Source organism: Pseudorasbora parva, chromosome 14 (genome assembly GCF_024679245.1).
Source record: "Pseudorasbora parva isolate DD20220531a chromosome 14, ASM2467924v1, whole genome shotgun sequence".
NCBI lineage: Eukaryota > Metazoa > Chordata > Actinopteri > Cypriniformes > Gobionidae > Pseudorasbora > Pseudorasbora parva.
The window spans coordinates 34,908,503-34,930,806 of record NC_090185.1 but is presented as its reverse complement, the minus strand read 5'-3'; the positions used below and the strand labels follow the sequence as shown (position 1 = coordinate 34,930,806).

General features: G+C 38.5%; 1 protein-coding gene across 4 annotated transcripts in view; it reads left to right on the top strand.

The window, feature by feature from the left end:
• The window catches only part of LOC137040563 (E3 ubiquitin-protein ligase RNF123), a 200,603-nt gene that overhangs the window by 163,435 nt on the left and 14,864 nt on the right, over positions 1 to 22,304 (top strand). For all 4 annotated transcript variants that reach the window (XM_067416310.1, XM_067416308.1, XM_067416307.1 and 1 more), the window contains exon 37: positions 4,682 to 4,776. In XM_067416310.1, coding sequence (XP_067272411.1) covers positions 4,682 to 4,776 — 95 coding nt within the window. The remainder of the gene's footprint in view (positions 1 to 4,681; positions 4,777 to 22,304) is intronic.

Here is a 22,304-nt window from a genome sequence, read left to right as displayed (position 1 = left end):
AAACAACTATAAAATGGATTTTAATAGGGCCGGTGATAGTAATTGCTTGGGATTCAATTGAGCTTTTGTCAGAGAGATGGTAAAGGATTACATTTCCATTCATTGGAGACCAGTACCCCCCCCCCAAAAAGAAAAGTTTGTGGAGAGGGCTGCAGATGTGGCAGTGTTCTCTGGTTGGATCCATATATCAGTTAGGACCATGGAATAATGAACTGAGCTCTCTTTCACGTTGTTTTGCTCTTGAACAGACATATTCAAACAGTTATGTCAAAATGTCAGTCTTGGCAAGTATCCTTGTAAACATAGTTATGTCTTAAGTCAAATTAAACAGTTGAGAAAGAAAACGTGTAACACTTTGCAATAAGCAACACTTTGCTGATGCAATAATCAGTATATTGGATCCGTGCATTCCCTCTTGAAGTGACAGGAGCTTAATATTCCTGTTGTTGTCTGTCATTAATGTAAATCAAACAAAAAAAAAAGACAATTTCTCACTGCTATAGACTGAATATCTTTTGTAACTTTAATAAGGATTCATCTGTTTCATGGCTTGTAAAAAATATTTATGGCCAGTAAATTTTCTTAAGGCAATATATGCACAATATTGTCACCCCTGCAGTTGACTGAATTTAGGTGTTCCAGTCACTTCAATGGCCACATGTGTATAAAATCAAGCACTGAGGCATCTCTTCTACAGACATTTGAGGGTTGCTCTCAGGAGCTCAGTGAATTCGAGCATAGTACTGCGATAGGTTGCCACTGGTGTAATAAATCCATTTGTAAAATTTCCTCACTACTAAATATTTCATGGGCAACTGTTAGTGGTTTTATAACAAAGTGGAAGCATTTGGGAGTAGCTGCATCTAAGCCTTACATCACCAAGTGCAATGCAAAGCGTCAGATGCAGTGGTGTAAAAGCACACCGCCACTTGACTCTAGAGCAGTGGATTGATGAATCACGCTTCCTTGTCTGGTAATCTGATGGACGAGTCTGGGTTTGGCAGTCGCCAGGAGAATGGTACTTGACTGTATTCTGCTAAATGTAAAGTTTGGTGTGGGGTTGTTGTTCAGGGGTTTGGCTTGGCTACTTAGTTCCAGTGAAAGGAACATATAATGCTTCAGCAGTGGTATGTAGACATGTTGGACAATTTCATGCTTTCCCAACTTTGTGGGAATGGTTTGAGGATGGCCCCTTCCTGTTCCAACATGACCAGTGCACAAAGCAAGGTCCATACAGATATAAATAAGCTACACCCACACACACATACACACAGAGACACACACACATCAGACATTATTTAATACTATATTTCTATCCATTTGTAAAGAGCAGGTTTGGAGCACCATGAGGTTAAATAAATTAATCCTGAATGTGTTCATATTTGGATGAACTATTAATATAAGCAATGCAAGCTGAGTTTGTGGGAGGTTTGTCAGTTGATTGATGGGTTTTGATCTGTGCTAATGATGCGTTTTAAAACCTGGAAGGGTTTCACAATGATAGGCCAAATATTTAATTAAGCGCCGCTTTCTTTTGAATGCCCCTCATAAATATTCCATGTAAATATCACTGCTTTCTTTATCAGTTGCAGGTGTACTCTGCAGCTCATCTGGCTGTGCTTCTGCAACAAATGTGGCTCGTGTTCTGATTGGTGACATTTAGTCATGAGTCTTCAGGTGCTCTACACCCAAAGGAACATGCTAACCACACATTACATGTTAGACGTGATGCCCATCATCAGGACAAACTGTTTGTGTTTCTAAATGCTTACAGTTGATTATAGATCTCTTGTTCGCCAATTAAGAAAAACATGACTCTGAGCTGAAGCTGAGCAGTGAATGATGACGTTTAATGTATATATTATTAAAAAGTAACCAAAAAAATAAAATTAAAAAATGAACACTGCACAGGACCCTCTTGAATTGGGCAAACAAAATTGGGGTATATGTGTAGGGTCGCAAAAATATTTAGAAAATATTTAGGTTTGAAATATTTAGAATACTACTTATTTTTGTTGTCCTTGGAGCATGTATTTCTACCTGCAGAGGGTAACGACACAATGCTAAGCAGCCTTGACACATTGTTTTCAGCTTCTGTGTGATTGTAGCAACAGACAGTTTAACGTCAGAACTGTGCCGTTAGAACTCATAATATAGTCGTTTTCCACTCCGCCTTCCATTCAAAATCAAGACATCATTGCTGTTCGTCAGTCCAAAACATTGGATGGAGTAGTGATGATTGGCAATGTCAGGGCCAATTTTGGCACTTCCAGACTAGACAAGCATGAAATTGCTGTGGGGAAAGTAAAAGCTGAAAGAAAAACAAGCCTGCCAGACCTTTGGCGCTGCAACGAGAGTCTAAAATTATCAAGCTGATCCTGGTCCCAGTGTGTTCATGATGAGCCTGGACAAATGGATGTAGGAGAGGGTCTTTCAAGCCTGACGTGAATGCAATTACGAAAGTCTTTTCTTTGGCATTGATCTTTTTTTGATTGTGCCAGTCAAGGCTGTGAGTGGCAGTTGTAACTGTGGTCTCTCCTTTGCATTTGCATAAATGCATATGAGTGAAGTGCAATATTGTTTATTTTTTATTTTTTTAATATCCATTCTGTAGCCATCCATTTTCTAAGCACCTGTACATCAACAAATCTCTAGTACATGTAAACCCACTGTACTTGGCAATAAAGCTGATTCTGGATATGGGCCAGATTTACTAAAAAGGGCAAATTAGTTTGAGAGTGCAATTCCATAAAAATCTATCTATCTATCTGTCTGTCTATCTATCTATCTATCTATCTATCTATCTATCTATCTATCTATCTATCTATCTATCTATCTATCTATCTATCTATCTATCTATCTATCTATCTATCTATCTATCTATCTATCTATCTATCTATCTATCTATCTATCTATCTATCTATCTATCTATCTATCCATCCATCCATCCATCCATCCATCCATCCATCCATCCATCCATCCATCCATCCATCCATCCATCCATCCATCCATCCATCCATCCATCCATCCATCCACTGTGTATATATATATATATATATATATATATATATATATATATATATATATATATATATATATATATATATATATATATATATATATATATATATATATATACATACATTAAGGAAAATAAGTATTTGAACACCCTGCTATTTTGCAAAATCTCCCACTTGGAAATCATGGAGGGGAGGGGTCTGAAATTGTCATCGTAGGTGCATGTCCACTGTGAGAGACATAATCTACAAAAAAAAATCCAGAAATCACAATTTATGATTTTTTAACTATTTATTTGTACAGTTGCAGATAGACACCTGTCTATCAGCTAGAATTCTACTCTATTCTGACCCTCAAAGACCTTTTAGTCTGCCTTTAAAATGTCCACCTCCACTCCATTTATTATCCTAAATGATATGCACCTTTTTGAGTTAGCTGCATAAAGACACCTGTCTTTATGCAGCTAACTCAAAAAGGTGTTCGTTAGTTGCATAAAGACACCTGTCCACCCCATACAATCAGTAAAAATCCAACTACTAACATGGCCAAGACCAAAGAGCTGTCCAAAGACACTAGAGACAAAATTGTACACCTCCACAACGCTGGAAAGGGCTACGGGGAAATTGCCAAGCAGCTTGGTAAAAAAAAAGGTCCACTGTTAGAGCAAACATTAAACAATGGAAGAAGCTAAACATGACTGTCAATCTCCCTCAGACTGGGGCTCCATGCAAGATCTCACCTCGTGGGGTCTCAATGATCCTAAGAAAGGTGAGAAATCAGCCCAGAACTACATAGGAGGAGCTGGTCAATGACCTGAAAAGAGCTGGGACCACCGTTTCCAAGGTTACTATTGGCAATACACTAAGACGTCATGGTTTAAAATCATGCACGGAAGGTTCCCCTGCTTAAACCAGCACATGTCCAGGCCCGTCTTAAGTTTGCCAATGACCATTTGGATGATCCAGAGGAGTCATGGGAGAAAGTCATGTGGTCAGATGAGACCAAAATAGAACTTTTTGGTCATAATTCCGCTAAACGTGTTTGGAGGAAGAAGAATGATGAGTACCATCCCAAGAACACCATCCCTACTGTGAAGCATGGGGTGGTAGCAAAATAGCAAGGTGTTCAAATGCTTATTTCCTCACTATATATATTAGAGCTGCAACGATTCTGGCATACATTTTTAGTTTAAAATCAAGATTCTCAATTCTCACGATTCTCTCACAATTCCGTATAGACAATTAAACAAAATAACATGTAATTTACATAAGGCTCTGTTTTTTAGTAGTCTTGTTGAATGAATGATTCAATGACTAACTCATAAAGATTTAACTTATTTCATTCCTATACGAATCAGTGTTTTTAAATGAATCTCTTGAATGATTAAATTACAAATACACTTTTTAACAGTCACTTGTTGCTGTCTACATATAGATATATAATAACAAGCACAAGCCAAAGTTTTTAAAGATAATAACAAACATAAATACATTTTTCTTTGACTTCCAACACGGCAACCCAATCCCCATGTCAGTGACAGAATTACAAACTACACTGATGTTGAAAAGCCGAAGTGTACACCAATGAATAGTTCCTCACATGTACGATATGTCAGTACAGTGTGCAAAGTCTGACATTTGTTGTGTGTGTTTGTTTTGTGTAGATACCGACTATATCAGCACGGAGGAAGAGCAGAAGGTAGAACAGATGCTAACTTTGCTGACGGAGGAGTCCAAGCAGGCAGCTGCCAGCACAGCGGTGAGTACACATACCCACACAGGTTCATCAAACCACAACCAGCCTTCCCTCACCAGTTTGCTAAGTTAAAAAAAAAACATTGGTCAACTTAGAACTTAAGGAATCCTGCTAAAAGTAACATTTTATATTTTAAAGTGTACGTCCGGAAAGTATTCACAGCTCCTAATTTGTTTTCCATATTTATGGAAATTATTTTTTCCTAAATTCTACAAACAATACCCCATAATGACACCGTGAAGTTTTTTTGAAGTCTTTATTATTATTTTTTGATTAAAAATAAAAAAACACAAAAAAATCACATGTAAATAATTATTCACAGCCTTTGCTCAATACTTTGTTTGAAGCACCTTTTGCACCAATTACAGCCTCAAGTCTGAAGTCTGACATGATGCTTTGCCATTTAGGCCGACGAGTTCAATCTTAGTTTCTTCAGACCAGAGAACTTTGTTTCTTGTGGTCTGAGAGTCCTTCAGGGGCCTTTTGGAAAAATCCAGGTGGGCTGTCATGTGCTGTCTATTATCCAGGACTGATTGGTGGACTGCCGCAGAGATACATGTTCTTCTGGAAGGGTCTCCTCTCTCCACAGAGAAATGCTGGAGCTCTGTCACAGTGACCATCACATTCTTGGTCACCTCCCTGACTAAGGTCATTCTCCCCTGATCGTTTTGCCAGGCGGCCAGCTCTAGGAAGAGTCCTAGGGGTTCCAAACTTCTCCCATTAACGGATGATAATTTCATTCAATACACTGTGCTCATTGGGACCTTCAATGCTGCAATAATTAATCTGTACCCTTCCCCAAATCTGTGCCTTTATACAATCCTGTCTCAGAGGTCTACAGATAATTCCTTGGACTTCATGGTTTGGTTTGTGCTCTGATATGCACTGTTAACTGTGGGACCTAGGATTTCAAACAAAATTCTTTTACATTGTCATTACGGGGCATTGTTTGTAGAATCGAGGGACATACATTATGAATTTAGTCCATTTTGGAATAAGGGTTTAACATAACAAAATGTGGAAAAAGTAAATACTATTCAGATACACTCCAAGTATTCCAGCAAAATGTAAGGTCAAACAAATAAAACATGGTGTACCTGCTTCTACAGACCTTAGTGAGTGTAGCAGTCCAGATTTATGATTGTTTCTGTTTTTCATTTTTTATTATCCCTTTTCAATAAGGAGGAGATTGCAATTTGGCGCTTTTCCATTATATTGGAAGTTTGTGTTGCGCTCCAAATATCTGTCATTGAGAGTACTTAATTACAAGAATAAGTATGAAATTCAGGTGTTCTAGTTTTAAGGTTTCCAAACAGTTATGAATGAACTTGGATGAATTCTTGTGGGCTCTCGTTCCGCTACCATTACGCATCCAACAGGTCCTAAATAATTTTATGGTGGTTCACTACAACAACTTCACCATTGTATCTTACAGTAAACTACTACTTTATGGTCCTTCAAGTTCCTTAAGTAATAAATCCTACTGTAGCTTTTAACAGCATGACAGTGGGTGGCAATAAAAGCATGTTAGTGATTTTCTGAAGTGGAATCACAATGTTCCCAGAGGTTCCTGCGGTGTAAAATTAATGTAATAGATGCCCCATTCGGGTCTTTCCACAGCCAGTACTCTGAGCTTGACTAGCACGGTCCACCACAGCATTAGACAGCAGAAAGGGAAGTTCTTCCCCTGAGAGCTTCCCCCTCCACAGAGAAATTTGATCGCTCAGTGCCATCTTCCCACAATGCAGCAGCAGCCATCAGTACAGAGCAGGCAATTCAATTTCAAACAGATATTTCTGCTCTGTTTTAAATTGAGTTTTACAGTCTGCTGCACCAGAAATAAATGTCTTTATTTTCTATAATAACCATATAACCTATTGATAACCATATTAAACTAGGATATATTAGTAAATATGGGCAGCTGGGAAGATGTATAATTCTACTGTTCTTAAAGAAAGGACATTTTTTGTCTCCCCCCCTTATTGTTTGATTTGGAAACGTTTTGTCATGAATGTTACATTAATTCATTAATTTGTTCATTCGTTCGTGCCTTCATTCATTTGTTTTGTTTTGTTATGCTTTTTTGATGCTCACGTGCCCACAGTAAACTGCGATGCACGGTGTATTCTGACACCTTTCTATCAGAACTATTATTAACTTCTTAAACAATTTGAGCTACAGTAGCTCCTCTGTATGATCAGACCACACACCCTTTCCTCCCCACGTGAATCAATGAGCCTTGGCCGCCCATGACCCTGTCGCCGGTTCACCACTGTTCCTACCTTGGACCACTTTTGATAGATACTGACCACTGCAGACCGTGAACAGCCCACAAGAGCTGCAGTTTTGGAAATGCTCTGCTCAATTTTGGCCCTTGTTAAACTCGCTCAAATCCTTAGTCCTTATGCTTGCCCATTTTTCCTGTTTTTAACACATCAACTTTGAGAGCAAAATGTTCACTTGCTGCCTAATATATGCCATATATCCCTAATATATCCACGATGAAGAGATAGTCAGTGTTATTCACTGATTGGTATATATATATATATATATATATATATATATATATATATATATATATATATATATATATATATATATATATATATATATATATATATATAAATATATATGTAATACGGTTTGTAGATGGGAAGGAAGGAGGCGGGAACCGCCGAACGCTCAACAAACATTTATTTAAAGTAAAGAAACAAAATGAAAGTAAAACCGCGGACAGCCCCTCACGGACGACTGCCCGCAAACACACACAAAATAAAACGTGGGCAGCCCCTCACGGACGACTGCCCACAAACACATAAACAAAACTAAACATAAAATCCAGGCCTGGTCCTCTCTCGTCTTCCGCTGTCCTTGCTCCTCCTTATATGCTCCCGTCACATGGCCGCGAGACGAGACCGGTGTGCCACGCAGCTGGCACTCGTGAACGTTAATCACCGGCCCGCTCTCGCGGTCCCTCGCCCCGCTGCTTGCCACACCACATACCCCCATCGCCCCTCGCAGGCCGGGGGGCACTCCCGAGACGGCGCTCTACTCCCCCTCCCCCCCTCTCCCGGGGGGGGCGATCACGGCGGCCGCGGCACCTGGGGGTAAGGACAGAGAGGCGAGAGAAATGTAGACGGGAGCACGAGGAGCCCGCGGACGAGAGAGGGGAGAGAGGGAAAAAAAGAGAGAAAGAGAAAAAAAATTCTGGTCCGGTTCCCCGACACACTGCCGCTCAGTCCTCACCAGCCGAGAGGCTCTTCCTCGCGGTGCTATGCGATGGTGCTGGACGCCCGGTGGACGGCCCGATCCTCCTCCGCCCCCTGCCGGCCGGCGGTGGCTCCTCCTATTGAGGGCAGTCGGCAGCGAGCTCCGTGTTCCCTGCTCCTCCCCGTTCCGGCGGATGGCAGCAGGCTCCGGCCCACGGCGAACGCCGGCAACTCCTCCGCTCCCTCCAGGACGGCCGCCACCCCACCTCGACCCAGGGGCACGGCAGCGAGCTCGCCGTCCCACCGGTCTTCACTCGCTCCAGCACCACCGCCTCTGGCAGTCACTCGCGGTCTTTCATCATCCGCGCTGCCCGAACTCCTCAGCACCGCGATCCCCCTCAGCAGCGAGGGCTCTCCGACAGCGCGTCCCTCCTTCCTCCCGGGTTTCGGCACCAATGTAATACGGTTTGTAGATGGGAAGGAAGGAGGCGGGAACCGGCGAACGCTCAACAAACATTTATTTAAAGTAAAGAAACAAAATGAAAGTAAAACCGCGGACAGCCCCTCACGGACGACTGCCCGCAAACACACACAAAATAAAACGTGGGCAGCCCCTCACGGACGACTGCCCACAAACACATAAACAAAACTAAACATAAAATCCAGGCCTGGTCCTCTCTCGTCTTCCGCTGTCCTTGCTCCTCCTTATATGCTCCCGTCACATGGCCGCGAGACGAGACCGGTGTGCCACGCAACTGGCACTCGTGAACATTAATCACCGGCCCGCTCTCGCGGTCCCTCGCCCCGCTGCTTGCCACACCACAATATATATATATATATATACAGTATTGTTCAAAATAATAGCAGTACAATGTGACTAACCAGAATAATCAAGGTTTTTCGTATATTTTTTTATTGCTACTTGGCAAACAAGTTACCAGTAGGTTCAGTAGATTCTCAGAAAACAAATGAGACCCAGCATTCATGATATGCACGCTCTTAAGGCTGTGCAATTGGGCAATTAGTTGAATTAGTTGAAAGGGGTGTGTTCAAAAAAATAGCAGTGTGGCATTCAATCACTGAGGTCATCAATTTTGTGAAGAAACAGGTGTGAATCAGGTGGCCCCTATTTAAGGATGAAGCCAACACTTGTTGAACATGCATTTGAAAGCTGAGGAAAATGGGTCGTTCAAGACATTGTTCAGAAGAACAGCGTACTTTGATTAAAAAGTTGATTAGAGAGGGGAAAACCTATAAAGAGGTGCAAAAAATGATAGGCTGTTCAGCTAAAATGATCTCCAATGCCTTAAAATGGAGAGCAAAACCAGAGAGACGTGGAAGAAAACGGAAGACAACCATCAAAATGGATAGAAGAATAACCAGAATGGCAAAGGCTCAGCCAATGATCACCTCCAGGATGATCAAAGACAGTCTGGAGTTACCTGTAAGTACTGTGACAGTTAGAAGACGTCTGTGTGAAGCTAATCTATTTTCAAGGATCCCCCGCAAAGTCCCTCTGTTAAAAAAAAGGCATGTGCAGAAGAGGTTACAATTTGCCAAAGAACACATCAACTGGCCTAAAGAGAAATGGAGGAACATTTTGTGGACTGATGAGAGTAAAATTGTTCTTTTTGGGTCCAAGGGCCACAGGCAGTTTGTGAGACGACCCCCAAACTCTGAATTCAAGCCACAGTACACAGTGAAGACAGTGAAGCATGGAGGTGCAAGCATCATGATATGGGCATGTTTCTCCTACTATGGTGTTGGGCCTATTTATCGCATACCAGGGATCATGGATCAGTTTGCATATGTTAAAATACTTGAAGAGGTCATGTTGCCCTATGCTGAAGAGGACATGCCCTTGAAACGGTTGTTTCAACAAGACAATGACCCAAAACACACTAGTAAACAGGCAAAGTCTTGGTTCCAAACCAACAAAATTAATGTTATGGAGTGGCCAGCCCAATCTCCAGACCTTAATCCAATTGAGAACTTGTGGGGTGATATCAAAAATGCTGTTTCTGAAGCAAAACCAAGAAATGTGAATGAATTGTGGAATGTTGTTAAAGAATCATGGAGTGGAATAACAGCTGAGAGGTGCCACAAGTTGGTTGACTCCATGCCACACAGATGTCAAGCAGTTTTAAAAAACTGTGGTCATACAACTAAATATTAGTTTAGTGATTCACAGGATTGCTTAATCCCAGAAAAAAAAGAAAAAAAAAATGTTTGTACAAAATAGTTTTGAGTTTGTACAGTCAAAGGTAGACACTGCTATTTTTTTGAACACACCCCTTTCAACTAATTGCCCAATTGCACAGCCTTAAGAGCGTGCATATCATGAATGCTGGGTCTTGTTTGTTTTCTGAACCTACTGGTAACTTGTTTGCCACGTAGCAATAAAAAATATACTAAAAACCTTGATTATTGTCTCAGTTGCTTCAATGCCTTAAGGGGTCTGGTCCTGGTCAAGACAATTTCCTGCTCCAAACTCCAAACTGAATGTCAGAATGGAAAAAAAGGTGATTTAAGCTATTAAATTTGTTTGAAATATATATCAATTTGAAATGATTCGAACTTTGTGACATGGGGCATTATCCTGCTGGAATAGCCATCAGAGGATGGTCATAAAGGGATGGACATGGTCAGAAATACCGAGTCAGCAGAAGGGTAAAACTATTTTTATTTTCCTTTACACACTGCACACAGCAAACACTTTTAATAAAGCGGCCAAAACTGCCTGCCAACTAACAGACGAACTGACAATGGCTTTCTTATTTAGGTTTAAATAGCCTAAAAGTTAATGTGGTGGATAAACATTAATAAACTGTTTTCTCATAACATGTTAAAGCCGCGATCGAAACACAGAACATCATATATATAAAAGATTACAAATATAAAAAAGAACATTTTGATAAATAAACCTAAAAAAATACCTGCCTAGAGTGGAAAAGAACACTTTGAGTGCGTTTACATGCACGTTCTGAAGCCGATTGTGCCTAAAGTGAGTGAAGACGTACGGGAAGCTCAGCCCCGCGCGCCTCAGGATCTCACTCACACCGACACCTGACGCGCACATTATATACACGCAAGCTCAATTTTGAAATTGACTGACAGATGAGCTGCACGAAAGCGCTCTGTGGTGCAGCAGGATTTTAAACAACTTCCTGAGTGGCTGCGGACAGGCGCTGAATGCTTCCGCCGGTGTGTGTACACTCATTGAACGTGTTCTAATTTTAAAGGCGCGGTGCGAAGCTCAGCGCCCTTAAAGGGGTCGCACACTGATGCTCAGTTCAGCTCAGCACCGCGACACGTCTTTAAAATATTGAGCACCCCCATATTGCCAAAATGGTATGATCCTCGTTTCATTACACCAGCGAAGATTCGACCGTGAGATCGGTGGTCGAATCAGGCTCCGCATATCGATGCATCGAATCTTCGACTATTCGGGGTCACCCCTAAAGTAAGGTAGTAATTGGTACTCACGTCACCGCTGACGTTGTGATTTTTGGATCACACGTCACTTAAGGTGTATATATATCAGACATCAGACCTACATCAGACCTTCCCCCCTTTTAGTTTGGGACACTAGTCAAGGTCTTTTACCCTGGCTGTATGAGAACACTCCGAACAGGAGGCTGCCCAGTCATTTATAATGAATGTAAAGTGGGGAGAGTTGGTCAGTGGATTTATCTGAAAGATATATACATATACTTATTTGCAGCTGTATCATTTTCCTCACTGTATATATATATATAAATTAGATTGTAATTACTGTTCATGTAGTTTTCATGACACCATTAACCGAGAGATTGTAAAACATTTTTGTACTTGTAAAAGTTCCCCAACAATGACAAAATTGGGAAATAAGCCTTCGATATTGCAACAGTCGCATTTAATTTTCACCACAAGGTGTAAATTTTCACATTGTTACCTCAGAGATTTACATGTTGATTTCTGTGTTTACTTCTATATTCATCTCTTTTTATTTTATTTTATTTATTTATTTTCTTGGAGCAGATTGCAGCGTGTCTGACACTATATTTTTGGACAGAGCTGCATCATTTTAATGAAATCCCAAAACATACTTCAGATAATTGCTGATGTAATTAATGTCTTTTTTTTTTTTTTTTTTTTTTTTTTTTGCCATTACCCAACGGATGGAGAATTGCATCAAATTACGGATGCAATCATGTGGAAGTCTGAGCCTTAGATAAACTAACATTTGGTAAGATACTTAGGTAATTTGAAGATACTCAGGTAATTTTTTAAGTTGTTTTTGCCTTTGATCCCAATTATATAGACACATAAGGTCAAAATCAACCACATTGGATTTAAGAAATATTCCACATTTAATAAGTTATTAAAGCCAAAATATTGCATTTCAACTCATTACATGTCTTCAGAATTCAACTGGAACTGAAAACATAAAGTATGATCCAATACGTTCAGTCATCCGGTGGCAGATGTGCATGCAAATCCATTTGCGAATGCAAATCACATTGCTGCATCTGGTTAACATTGAGAGAACAGAACAGGATGGTTTTGCATATTTATCATCTGGCCAGAATAATAAAAAAAAAAATAGGAGCATTTTCTTGTCACATTATGGTATGCCTAATGGCGGCATGATTTGTTTTCATGTCACAATGCTGAACTTTAATAAACAAAATTGTATTGCTATTGTTCCCCTTGAGGTTTTGAGTGATGTACTGTAGCTAACGCAATATTGTTATTGTCTTTTGGTGGCATCGTTTATGAGTCATACTATTTATTGCTACAATTATCCTACTTACTCATAATATACATTAAAAGTTAATACACTGTGTTTCTATAGATCAGCCCTTGCTAACTGAAACAATGTTTTCTGTATAGACGTGACCTTTAGTTATATTCATTTGTAATGATTGATTGTGTGGGTGAGGAAACAAAGACTGAGCTTTTGAACTGTGCGTACATTATAATGGCAGAGATTTAACAGTAATTTTAATGGTGCTTTCATTTTTTTGTACATTACCATTCAAATATTTGGGTTCAGTAAGATTTTTTAAAATGTTTTTGAAAGAAGTCTCCATTTATTTGATCAGAAACACAGCAAATCAGGATTATTGTGAAATAGTACTACAATTTAAAATAACTGTTTCTGTGTGAATATGTTTTATTTTATTATTCTTGTGCTTTATATTTAAATGTAATTTATTTCTGTGATCATCAGAAACCATTCAAATATGATGATTTGCTGCTCAAGAAATGTTTCTGATTATTATCAATGATGAAAATAGTTGTGATGCTTTGATTTTTGCTGAAACCATTATATGTTTTTTTCAAGATTTTTTGAATAATAGAAAGTTCAAAAGAATAACATTTATTTAAAGTAGAAATATAACATTATATATGTCTTTACTGTCATTTTTTTAAATCATATTTTATGCATCCTTGTTCAAAGAAAAAAATACTGAATCCTGAAAAAATACTGACCCCGACATTTTAAAGGTAATGTATATAGTTTTTATTAAGTTAAGACAAGCTTTATTTTTTGGTGAATGTTGTTGTGTTGTGCTATCATTTGCTGCAATAATTGCCACTATTTGTTATAGTATACACTCTCAGAAAAAAGGTACAAAAGCTGTCACTGGGGCAGTACCTTTTCAAAAGGTGCACTTTTGTACCTAAATTATACACATTTGTACCTTAAAAGTACCTAAAGTGTAAGCATTAGTACCTAAAAGAAACAAAAGTGCACCTTTTAAAAAGGTGATTGGTTTATTGCACATTACGCCCAAAACACACCCATGACTCATTAAGAGAGTAGGTACAACCCTTTTGGACCGTGCGTCTGACGTGCCAGACATTTTTTCCGTCGTTAGGAAAAGTGGATTCGGACACACCCTAAATGCACCGGTGCCATGTGTTCCAGACCATGTGCTCAGATCGTTAAAATAGGGCCCTAGATTATGTTTTAGGCCTTAAGATTCTTTGCAAGAACAGCATTACCTCACTGAGGGAGTGTATTCATGGGGATGTTTGTTTCCATACTCGCTGACATTTGTTTACGCTCCTCTGCCAATTTCACATTGCTTCTGACGTCCAGGGTAACAAAGTGTGCACCCTGTCTTTTGTGCCGTAACGTTCTGATCCAGTAGCAGTCAGTGCATGTGTGTGTGTGCATTTGGACCCTCCACACATTTCTCTGTAAAGTGGTGTCTGATTACCAATCACTTTACTTGCCACAAGCAGCTCTTGCCTCCAACCAAGTCAGCAAAGCTCTCATCTGCACTTAGAGATGATCATTAACATTCCCTCTGTATGTTCCACATTTATCATTGTTAAAAGAGCGGAACAATAGAATGCCTCCCCTATACATGGATGTGTGATTTTTAAAGGTACCCTAAAATGAAAAATTGAATTAACCTTGCCATAGTGAAATAATAAGAGTTCAGTACATGGACATCATATACTGTGAGTCTCAAACACCATTGCCTCCTACTTCTTATGTAAATCTCGTAAATCAAAAACTCAACAGAAAAAAAGTGCTTCTCAACATAGACCGCTATATCTGAATTACAAAATTATTTTACACATAAAGTAATAAATGTGTTACACTTTACAATAAGGCTTAGATGGTTAACATTAGTCGATGAATTAGTAATCATTAAATAACAACATTTTTACAAAATCTATTAAATTAGATTCATGTCAATGTCAGTATTATTTATATAGTATTATATTATTTATGAATACTATCATATGTTGAATGAACATGTTATTTCATTTTAGGTTTATACATTTGAATAATATTTTTAAAAATATTTATTTAGCCTTATTTTTTATTTTAGTTTTAGTCATTTTAGTACTTACACTTATTTCAGTCAATATTTCTGTAAGATACTTTTAGCAAATACCATTTCTAGTTATAACCAAAATTACAAAAAAAAAAAAAATGTAAAGTATGTTAGCAGTGAATTCTTTTTTTATATATATAAAGTGGTGTAAATGTAAAACCTACATTTGCACTCTAAAAAATGCTGGGTTAAAAACAACCCAAGCTGGGTTGAAATTAAACAAACCCAGAAATTGGGTTGTTTGAATGGGTCCATTTACTAGGGTTCAAATAACCCAATTTCTGGGGTTGTCCATTTCTAACCCTGGGTTGTTTTTAACCCAGAATTTTTTAGAGTGTGGTGGTGTTTTAATATAAAGCCTAGTCAGAATAAATTCTGACTGAGGAATTACCTCCCAAAATTGTTAGATTACCAGCCCCAAAAATACTAATTTTCACAAAATGTGTTTCCTGTTTTAATTTTCTACTGAGTTCTAGGGTAAAGTATGAACAGTTAACTCTAAAAAATGCTGGGTTAAAAACAACCCAAGTAGGGTTGAAAATGGACAAACCCAGAAATTGGGTTGTTTGAACCCTGGTAAATGGACCTATTCAAACAACCTAATTTTTGGGTTTGTCCATTTTCAACCCAACTTGGGTTGTTTTTAACCCAGCATTTTTTAGAGTGTGTGAATACTACTCACATCTAGATTAATTTCTTCTAATGACTATACTTTTCTGGTGGTAGTAGCAGGCCAACACATTTTATATCATTTCTGTCGTACAGTAGGATGGAAAACATGTCAGTATGCAGCCAAATTGTCATGGAAATACTCTGTACTCTAAATAAGGGAATGTTGTTGCCTGAGCAGAGGTCACTTTTCTAACTTACTTGAATTGCTTTGAAGTTCCCAGACTTATTTCCTCTCTGAGCCTTGTCCTAGATTTCAGTTTTCATGCATGTTTGCTCCAAAAAAATAAAATAAATAAAAAATAAAAACAAACCAGTAATACTCTGGAGTAGTGGAGGAATATTTTAATTTTACGAATCTGTTGCTGCTGGATTCCAGTTGGGAAATCAACTCCTACACATATTTGACAAATCTCTGTCGGTGCGATTCACCACCACTGTAATCCATTCCTGCATGGACAAATCATTTAGCCGATCACTGATATTCATAACATAGTTATTTTCACTTCAGGAAACATGAAGTCTGATTACTCAGAATGGAGTTGTGGCATTTGTGACAGCACGTTGAGCTAATTCTCCTCAGGGAAGCTCGCTGCAATTACCTGACATTTTTCAGGGCACTTTAGCTGTGACGAGAGCTACAATTTTCACTCCCACAGCAAAAGTACGGCCTCCTCTCTCCACACACATCTCCAGCCGGCTTTAAAGTGAGTGGAGACTGACATTTCTTGGTGACCCAAAAGTCCAGAGAAGAATTACTTATTTATTTTGAAGATGCTGCCAGACTGTTACATAAGATGATGAATGAAAACGATGAGACAGTCCAGCAGCGGAGTTATTATTTTATACTGAAGCAAAAAATGAGATGAAAACTATTGATTTGCTTTGAAAAAAACATTTTCATACACTGAGATAAAATAACACCAAAATGAACAGTAATATATATATATATATATATATATATATATATATATATATATATATATATATATATATATATATATATATATATATATATATATATATATATATATATATATATATATATATATATATATATATAGCCTATATATTATATATATATATATATATATATATATATATATATATATATATATATATATATATATATATATATATATATATATATATATATATTAGGGCTGTCAATAGATTTTTTTTTTTTTAATCATGATTAATCGCATCCGTGTTGTGCGATTAATCACGATTAATCACAAGCTTATTATGAAATTAAGCAGTCGCCATTTATCTTATCAAACACATTCATTTTGTCATAATTTGCTATAACCAAAGTAAAAAGTACCCAAAACTGTATTTTCTGCAAGCTTCAAGGATCATTGAACCAGGAAACCAAATAACCAAATATAAGGAATCCATATAATTCTATTATATAATAAATTTGTACACCTAAATTTGTACACCCCCGATGCCGAAACACTTCTGACTTCGTGATTGGTAGGTAGGTGGAGGGCGAAACTTTAGACCAAAACACAACATGTCAACATCAACATCAGTTAAGGGCTGCAACAACAACTTTTACTAAACAAAACAACATCGCTCCCTCCGCTGCATGCATGCTCAATATATATCTCTGTGCTCAGAGTCAGTATCATCATTAGTTCTCTCTTAACAGTAGGTTTTGTTCAGTGTGCCGTTAACTGAATAACTTCGGGATGTTGGTTTATTTCGAGTCAGAGGGAGAGTCAGACGCATTAAAAAATGAATAACTTTATAAATGTGTGGATTAGCGTTTACTAGAGACACGAACTGTTTGGAATGGTTCAGTCCGATTTGGTGAACTGATTCACTAAAAAGAACCGGTTCAAATGAATGATTTGTTTGCGAACCGGTCATCACTAACGTTAAAGCAGCACTAGGTAACTTTTCAACCTTCATAATATATTTTCAAGACTCTTGTGATAATACATCGACTTACAATAGGTTGAATGACACGTCTGCCATAGGGGGTCTGTATCGTTTTTAATCGTACTTTTAAACTTTTCAGGTAGTAACCACAGGGTTTCAGGTAGTAACCCGAGAACAAAAAGAACTACAAAATTCGACTGCTTTACGGCATATACGTCACTTCCATCAACAACCACACTTCCTTAAATTCGGACGTGCGAGCCCAACTTTGTTCGTCGGATAATATAGTCATGTGCGAAGCAGCACAGACAAATAAGAAAGAAAAGGTTTTGTTGGAGGAAAGCAATAAGAGGAAACGAAAAAGTGCTAGACAGGACGAGGATCAACATTGGACCAGTGTTTGCTTGTTGGCGTGAGCTGGAGGAGGCGTGCCCGACCAATGCTGTCATGCTTGTTATGGTGATTACCTACCACTTAAACATTGAATTGATGTATCATATAGATTCTTAGCCTGACAAGCCAGACCCACATCAAGATCTTTGGTCTGGAAACTCACCATAGACAGGGCTCAATCCGAGGGGCCGGATAAACGGTTGTCTTTCAAACTCCCTCTGCACGCGATAGGATAGCGCTACACCAACCAGAGCAACGAAGGTGAAACGGAGCTTGTTGATAGATTAAACATTCACTGTATCTGGTCGGCTAAACTCCGAACACATCTTCCCTTTTTAAGAATGACTTCAGTGCCGTTCTTTGTTCTTTTCTCAGAGAAAAGCTTATCTCCAAGTCTTCCAGAGTCGCGGTCAAAGCTGATTCGAAAGACTGCCGCCGTTCGCCAGTTTCTGTGTTTACTAGAACCACGCAAACGCATCTCGGCCGTTGTCATTATGGCCCCGCCCGCCGACTCTATACATGTGATTGGCCCGTCCAGATTGAGAGGAATACAGCTCAGAAGGGTATTGAGAGTTCCTAGACGACACTTGCGGGCAGATTAAATTTGCTGCCGCTAGGGTGCGTCTAGATTTCTAGGCTAATAGATTCTGTAAAAAGGTAACCAATAGACTACTATAATGACGCTTGCTTGTAAACGTGAGCATCGTGATTATTTGGTGTTTGAAAAAAATAAAACCCATGAAATTATATTCATATGACATGCTGAAACATATGCCACTGACTGTACCTGATGAAGACATTTCACACGCGCCACCAGAAGAACACCCGCATGTGAACTCCTCCTGCAGTGTTCAGGGGAACTGTTAACCTTCATTTACACTGAACACGTGTGCGGCGCATTACAGCTGTGACACGGCTACCGGAGCTGATCGCGCCCAATCTAGTCAATGCTTGTGTTTACACCGGCCGCGATGCGGCGCGTTTCAGAAGCTTCCCAGAATCTTCGCTAAATATAGGTGCCTATTCTATTTTTGATGGACGCGCATCCAAGTCGCACCAGAAATACAAAATAAAAGTCAAAAATCCCTGTCAATTTCAAAATAAACACCCTGTGCGGACTCCAAAACGTATTGCATGTATATTGGCAATATATCCTTGGTAGGAGACAAGAAATGGACGTTGGTCAGGCAAATCACGTGGTCTCACGCATCCAGTCGCTCCGCTTCGGATATGCTCCCGGTGTGAGTTAGCACCGCGTGGAGGACGGATTTAAACCTTGTCGCAGCCGTAATGCGCTGCACACGTGTTCAGTGTAAATGAGGGGTTAGTGCTGCACCAACACGCTTTTATGAAATTATTTGGCCCGTCCCGCACCACTGTATATATTTTTACAACCCGCCCCGCACCCGTGACCATTAAATAGACATACAGGGTCCGCGGGTTATGAGACGACCCGCGCATCACTAGTTCAGGGCTATCAGGGTTGTCATGTCAACAAATTCACGCGTGATGGCATCCCCTGTTGTAGGATGAAAGAGCTTACGACAGTAGTTTTACATTTTAAATTTTTTGTAAAAAAAAGTAAACATTTTTTCCAACTGTAGGGGGACCCCGAGAGCAAAAGTTACCCAGTGCTGCTTTAACACATGACAAATAAAACATTATCCTTCCTGAGTGTCTGTGGAAACAACGCGAATGTACTGAAATGTACATGGATGCTGCGTGAGATCAGTGATCGAGAGTGCGTGCACGTTCTCTGTGCATCAGTGACTCACGTGCTTACTGTACGACACCACAATTGCTCTCTTCAGAAACAGTCGCAGAATATGACAGAGCTCGTGTTTTAAAGCAAAGCAAACACTGGAATGAACAATTCACTAAAAACACGCTGCGAGTCTCTATTCTCTCTGATGTATCAGCCTGGCCTTACATTAGCACTGTTTTGGACTGTTTGGATGAATTAGATTAACGTTACTGGATCACTGAACACTTTCCCAGAGTTTAATGGCTTCAACTCACAAACAAAGAATCAGGTTAAATAGTTAGAATGGAAATTTCCTCCTACCAGGGTTACAAATGCAGATGCTCAGCGTGATTGATAAACTCCCGACTTCTATGATGGACTGCGTGATTCAAATTACGTTAATGTCGCAGCTTCACGTACTTCACGTCGCCTTTGGCTTGGCTTGCTCAGTTGGGGACACTAAAAATATGATTAAAGTTATTCAACTTATTATACAAATAAAATATATGAATTAGGTCTTATTTAATTCTATAAACTATAATACTGATCTGCCAACATTGTCGCTATATGATAAATTAAAATAAGCTGATAACATCACTGTTTTCTCCAGTACGACTGTACAGCCAAATCTAATTTTGTCGCAATATTACCCTGTTTGACACTGTGAAGCTGCTTTGACACAATCGTGATTGTAAACGCGCTATATAAATAAAGTTGATTGATTGATTGACTTCTGTAATTTATTTGCGTTAATTGCGTTAAACTGTTTTAATGCGGTAATGACTTTTAATTAATCGCATGTGTTAACGTGTTTCACTCCCACAGCCCAAATATATATATATATATGGCTGTCAATAGATTTTTTTTTTTTTAAATCAAGATTAATCGCACCCGTGTTGTGCGACACTTGTACAGACAACATTTTAAACAAAGTTTTAAATTCCAACCATCACTGAATATATATATATTCAAACTTTGTTTAAAAGGTTGTCTGTACAAGTGTTTAAAATACAAATTTCCCCAAAGTAATTTTTAGCTAACAATTTTGTTAATAACGAATAACTTAAACTGTTTTCATTAATTGAAATAAAACTGAAAATGTCAGATGAAAAGCTTGAAATGTTGCTTTGGCAAACATGAAATAGACTGAAGTTGAAGTAATAGAATTATGAAAACTGAAATACAAATAAAGCTCAATATATGAAAAATAAATAAATAAAATGTATTTAAAATGACTAAAATTATTAAACAATTAAAAGATAACTGAATAACTAACTAAACTAAAGATAAGATAACTAAACAATAGTATACAAATAAACTAATACAAATTCACTCTTTTCATGTGAACAATCAAATGATTTTCTCTATTGACTTCTGCTGGATTTGAATACTGCTTCTTTTCATACTTGACCTATTTTCATATAATTATCAGTGAATTATCATTATTTCATAGAAGTATCAGTGTTGACAACTGACTGTTGACGATATTTTTATAGTTCACTGAAAAGCAGGCTCACGTCTGGCCCAAAATTTTATTGTATTTATTTATGTATTTGTAGTGCCCACCTAATACTTAGAGCCCTTGGTTAAACTAGTTTCATGATCTCAATGGTATTACAAAAGGTAGAGACAACAATCTGCTTGGATATGAATAATTCAGCTTTTTTGTGTGTCAGTAAATCTTTGGCTTAGCATCCAACTCCTTTAGTACAGCCGTAAATCTTAAATAAACAACTCTGTAAAATTTGAGGTATTGATATGAAGCATCTGTAAACAATTACTATGAATCTCCACACTGTCGGCTTCAGAATTGCGTATAGTTAACATGCATTGTGTACATTGTGTTCATGTTCAAAACATGTAAAAAACACAAATGGTCAAGAACCGCCACCATCCAGCTATTTCTTAAATATCACCCCGATACATGTAGTATATAGGGGCCTGTCAGAATATAAAGGTCATTTGTCATCGCTCAGGTACATTTGTCTCCCGCTGTGGGATGTTACTGCTGTAGTTGTAGTTCCAGTTACTGCTACAACGGCTGAGATGTGAAATGTACATATTGCTGATGTAGCTGCGTTTCCACATCCCTTTTAAGTTGAAATAGCACAGTTTTGTCATAATTTGATGGATTTCAAATGTCACATTCGATCACTGGGATTTTGTTGGGAATTCAGTTAAGTTTATTTATAACTTGACAGTATAACAGTAAATAAAGGACAACCTGACTTTTGTGTGTTCAGGAATAAAATTAGTGTTTACACCAGTTTCACGCAACATTCTCAGTAATAATAATAATCCTAAAATGTCAATATAATTTGAAAACACCACTGATCAGACTAAAATCAATAATTTAAATAATAATAATAAATAATGTAAATATTTAAAGGGATACTTCACCACTTTTTCATATTAAACTGTTAATCCCTTAACTAAGCTGATACATACCTCTTTAGTCTCAGTGCATGCACTTAATCTCTCTGACGCGTGGTGACGATCTGATAGCATTTAGTTTAGCCCACTAAGCCCAGTTCAGTCATTATGGTACCAAACAGAGATCAAGTTAGAAGCGACCAAACACCTCCACGTTCCCTTTCAGTCGGTCACGTTCGACGTACGTCGGACTTAGACCGATGAATTGGGATCTGACTTTAGAGACCAATCCTACTTCGAGTGTGTAAAAACAAGCCAATGAAATTTGGCATGCGATCCACGCATTCCACGCTCCGCAGCGCGGGTATAAATAGGAAGTAGAATGGTAGATCAGCGCTTTCTACTTCAGAGCCG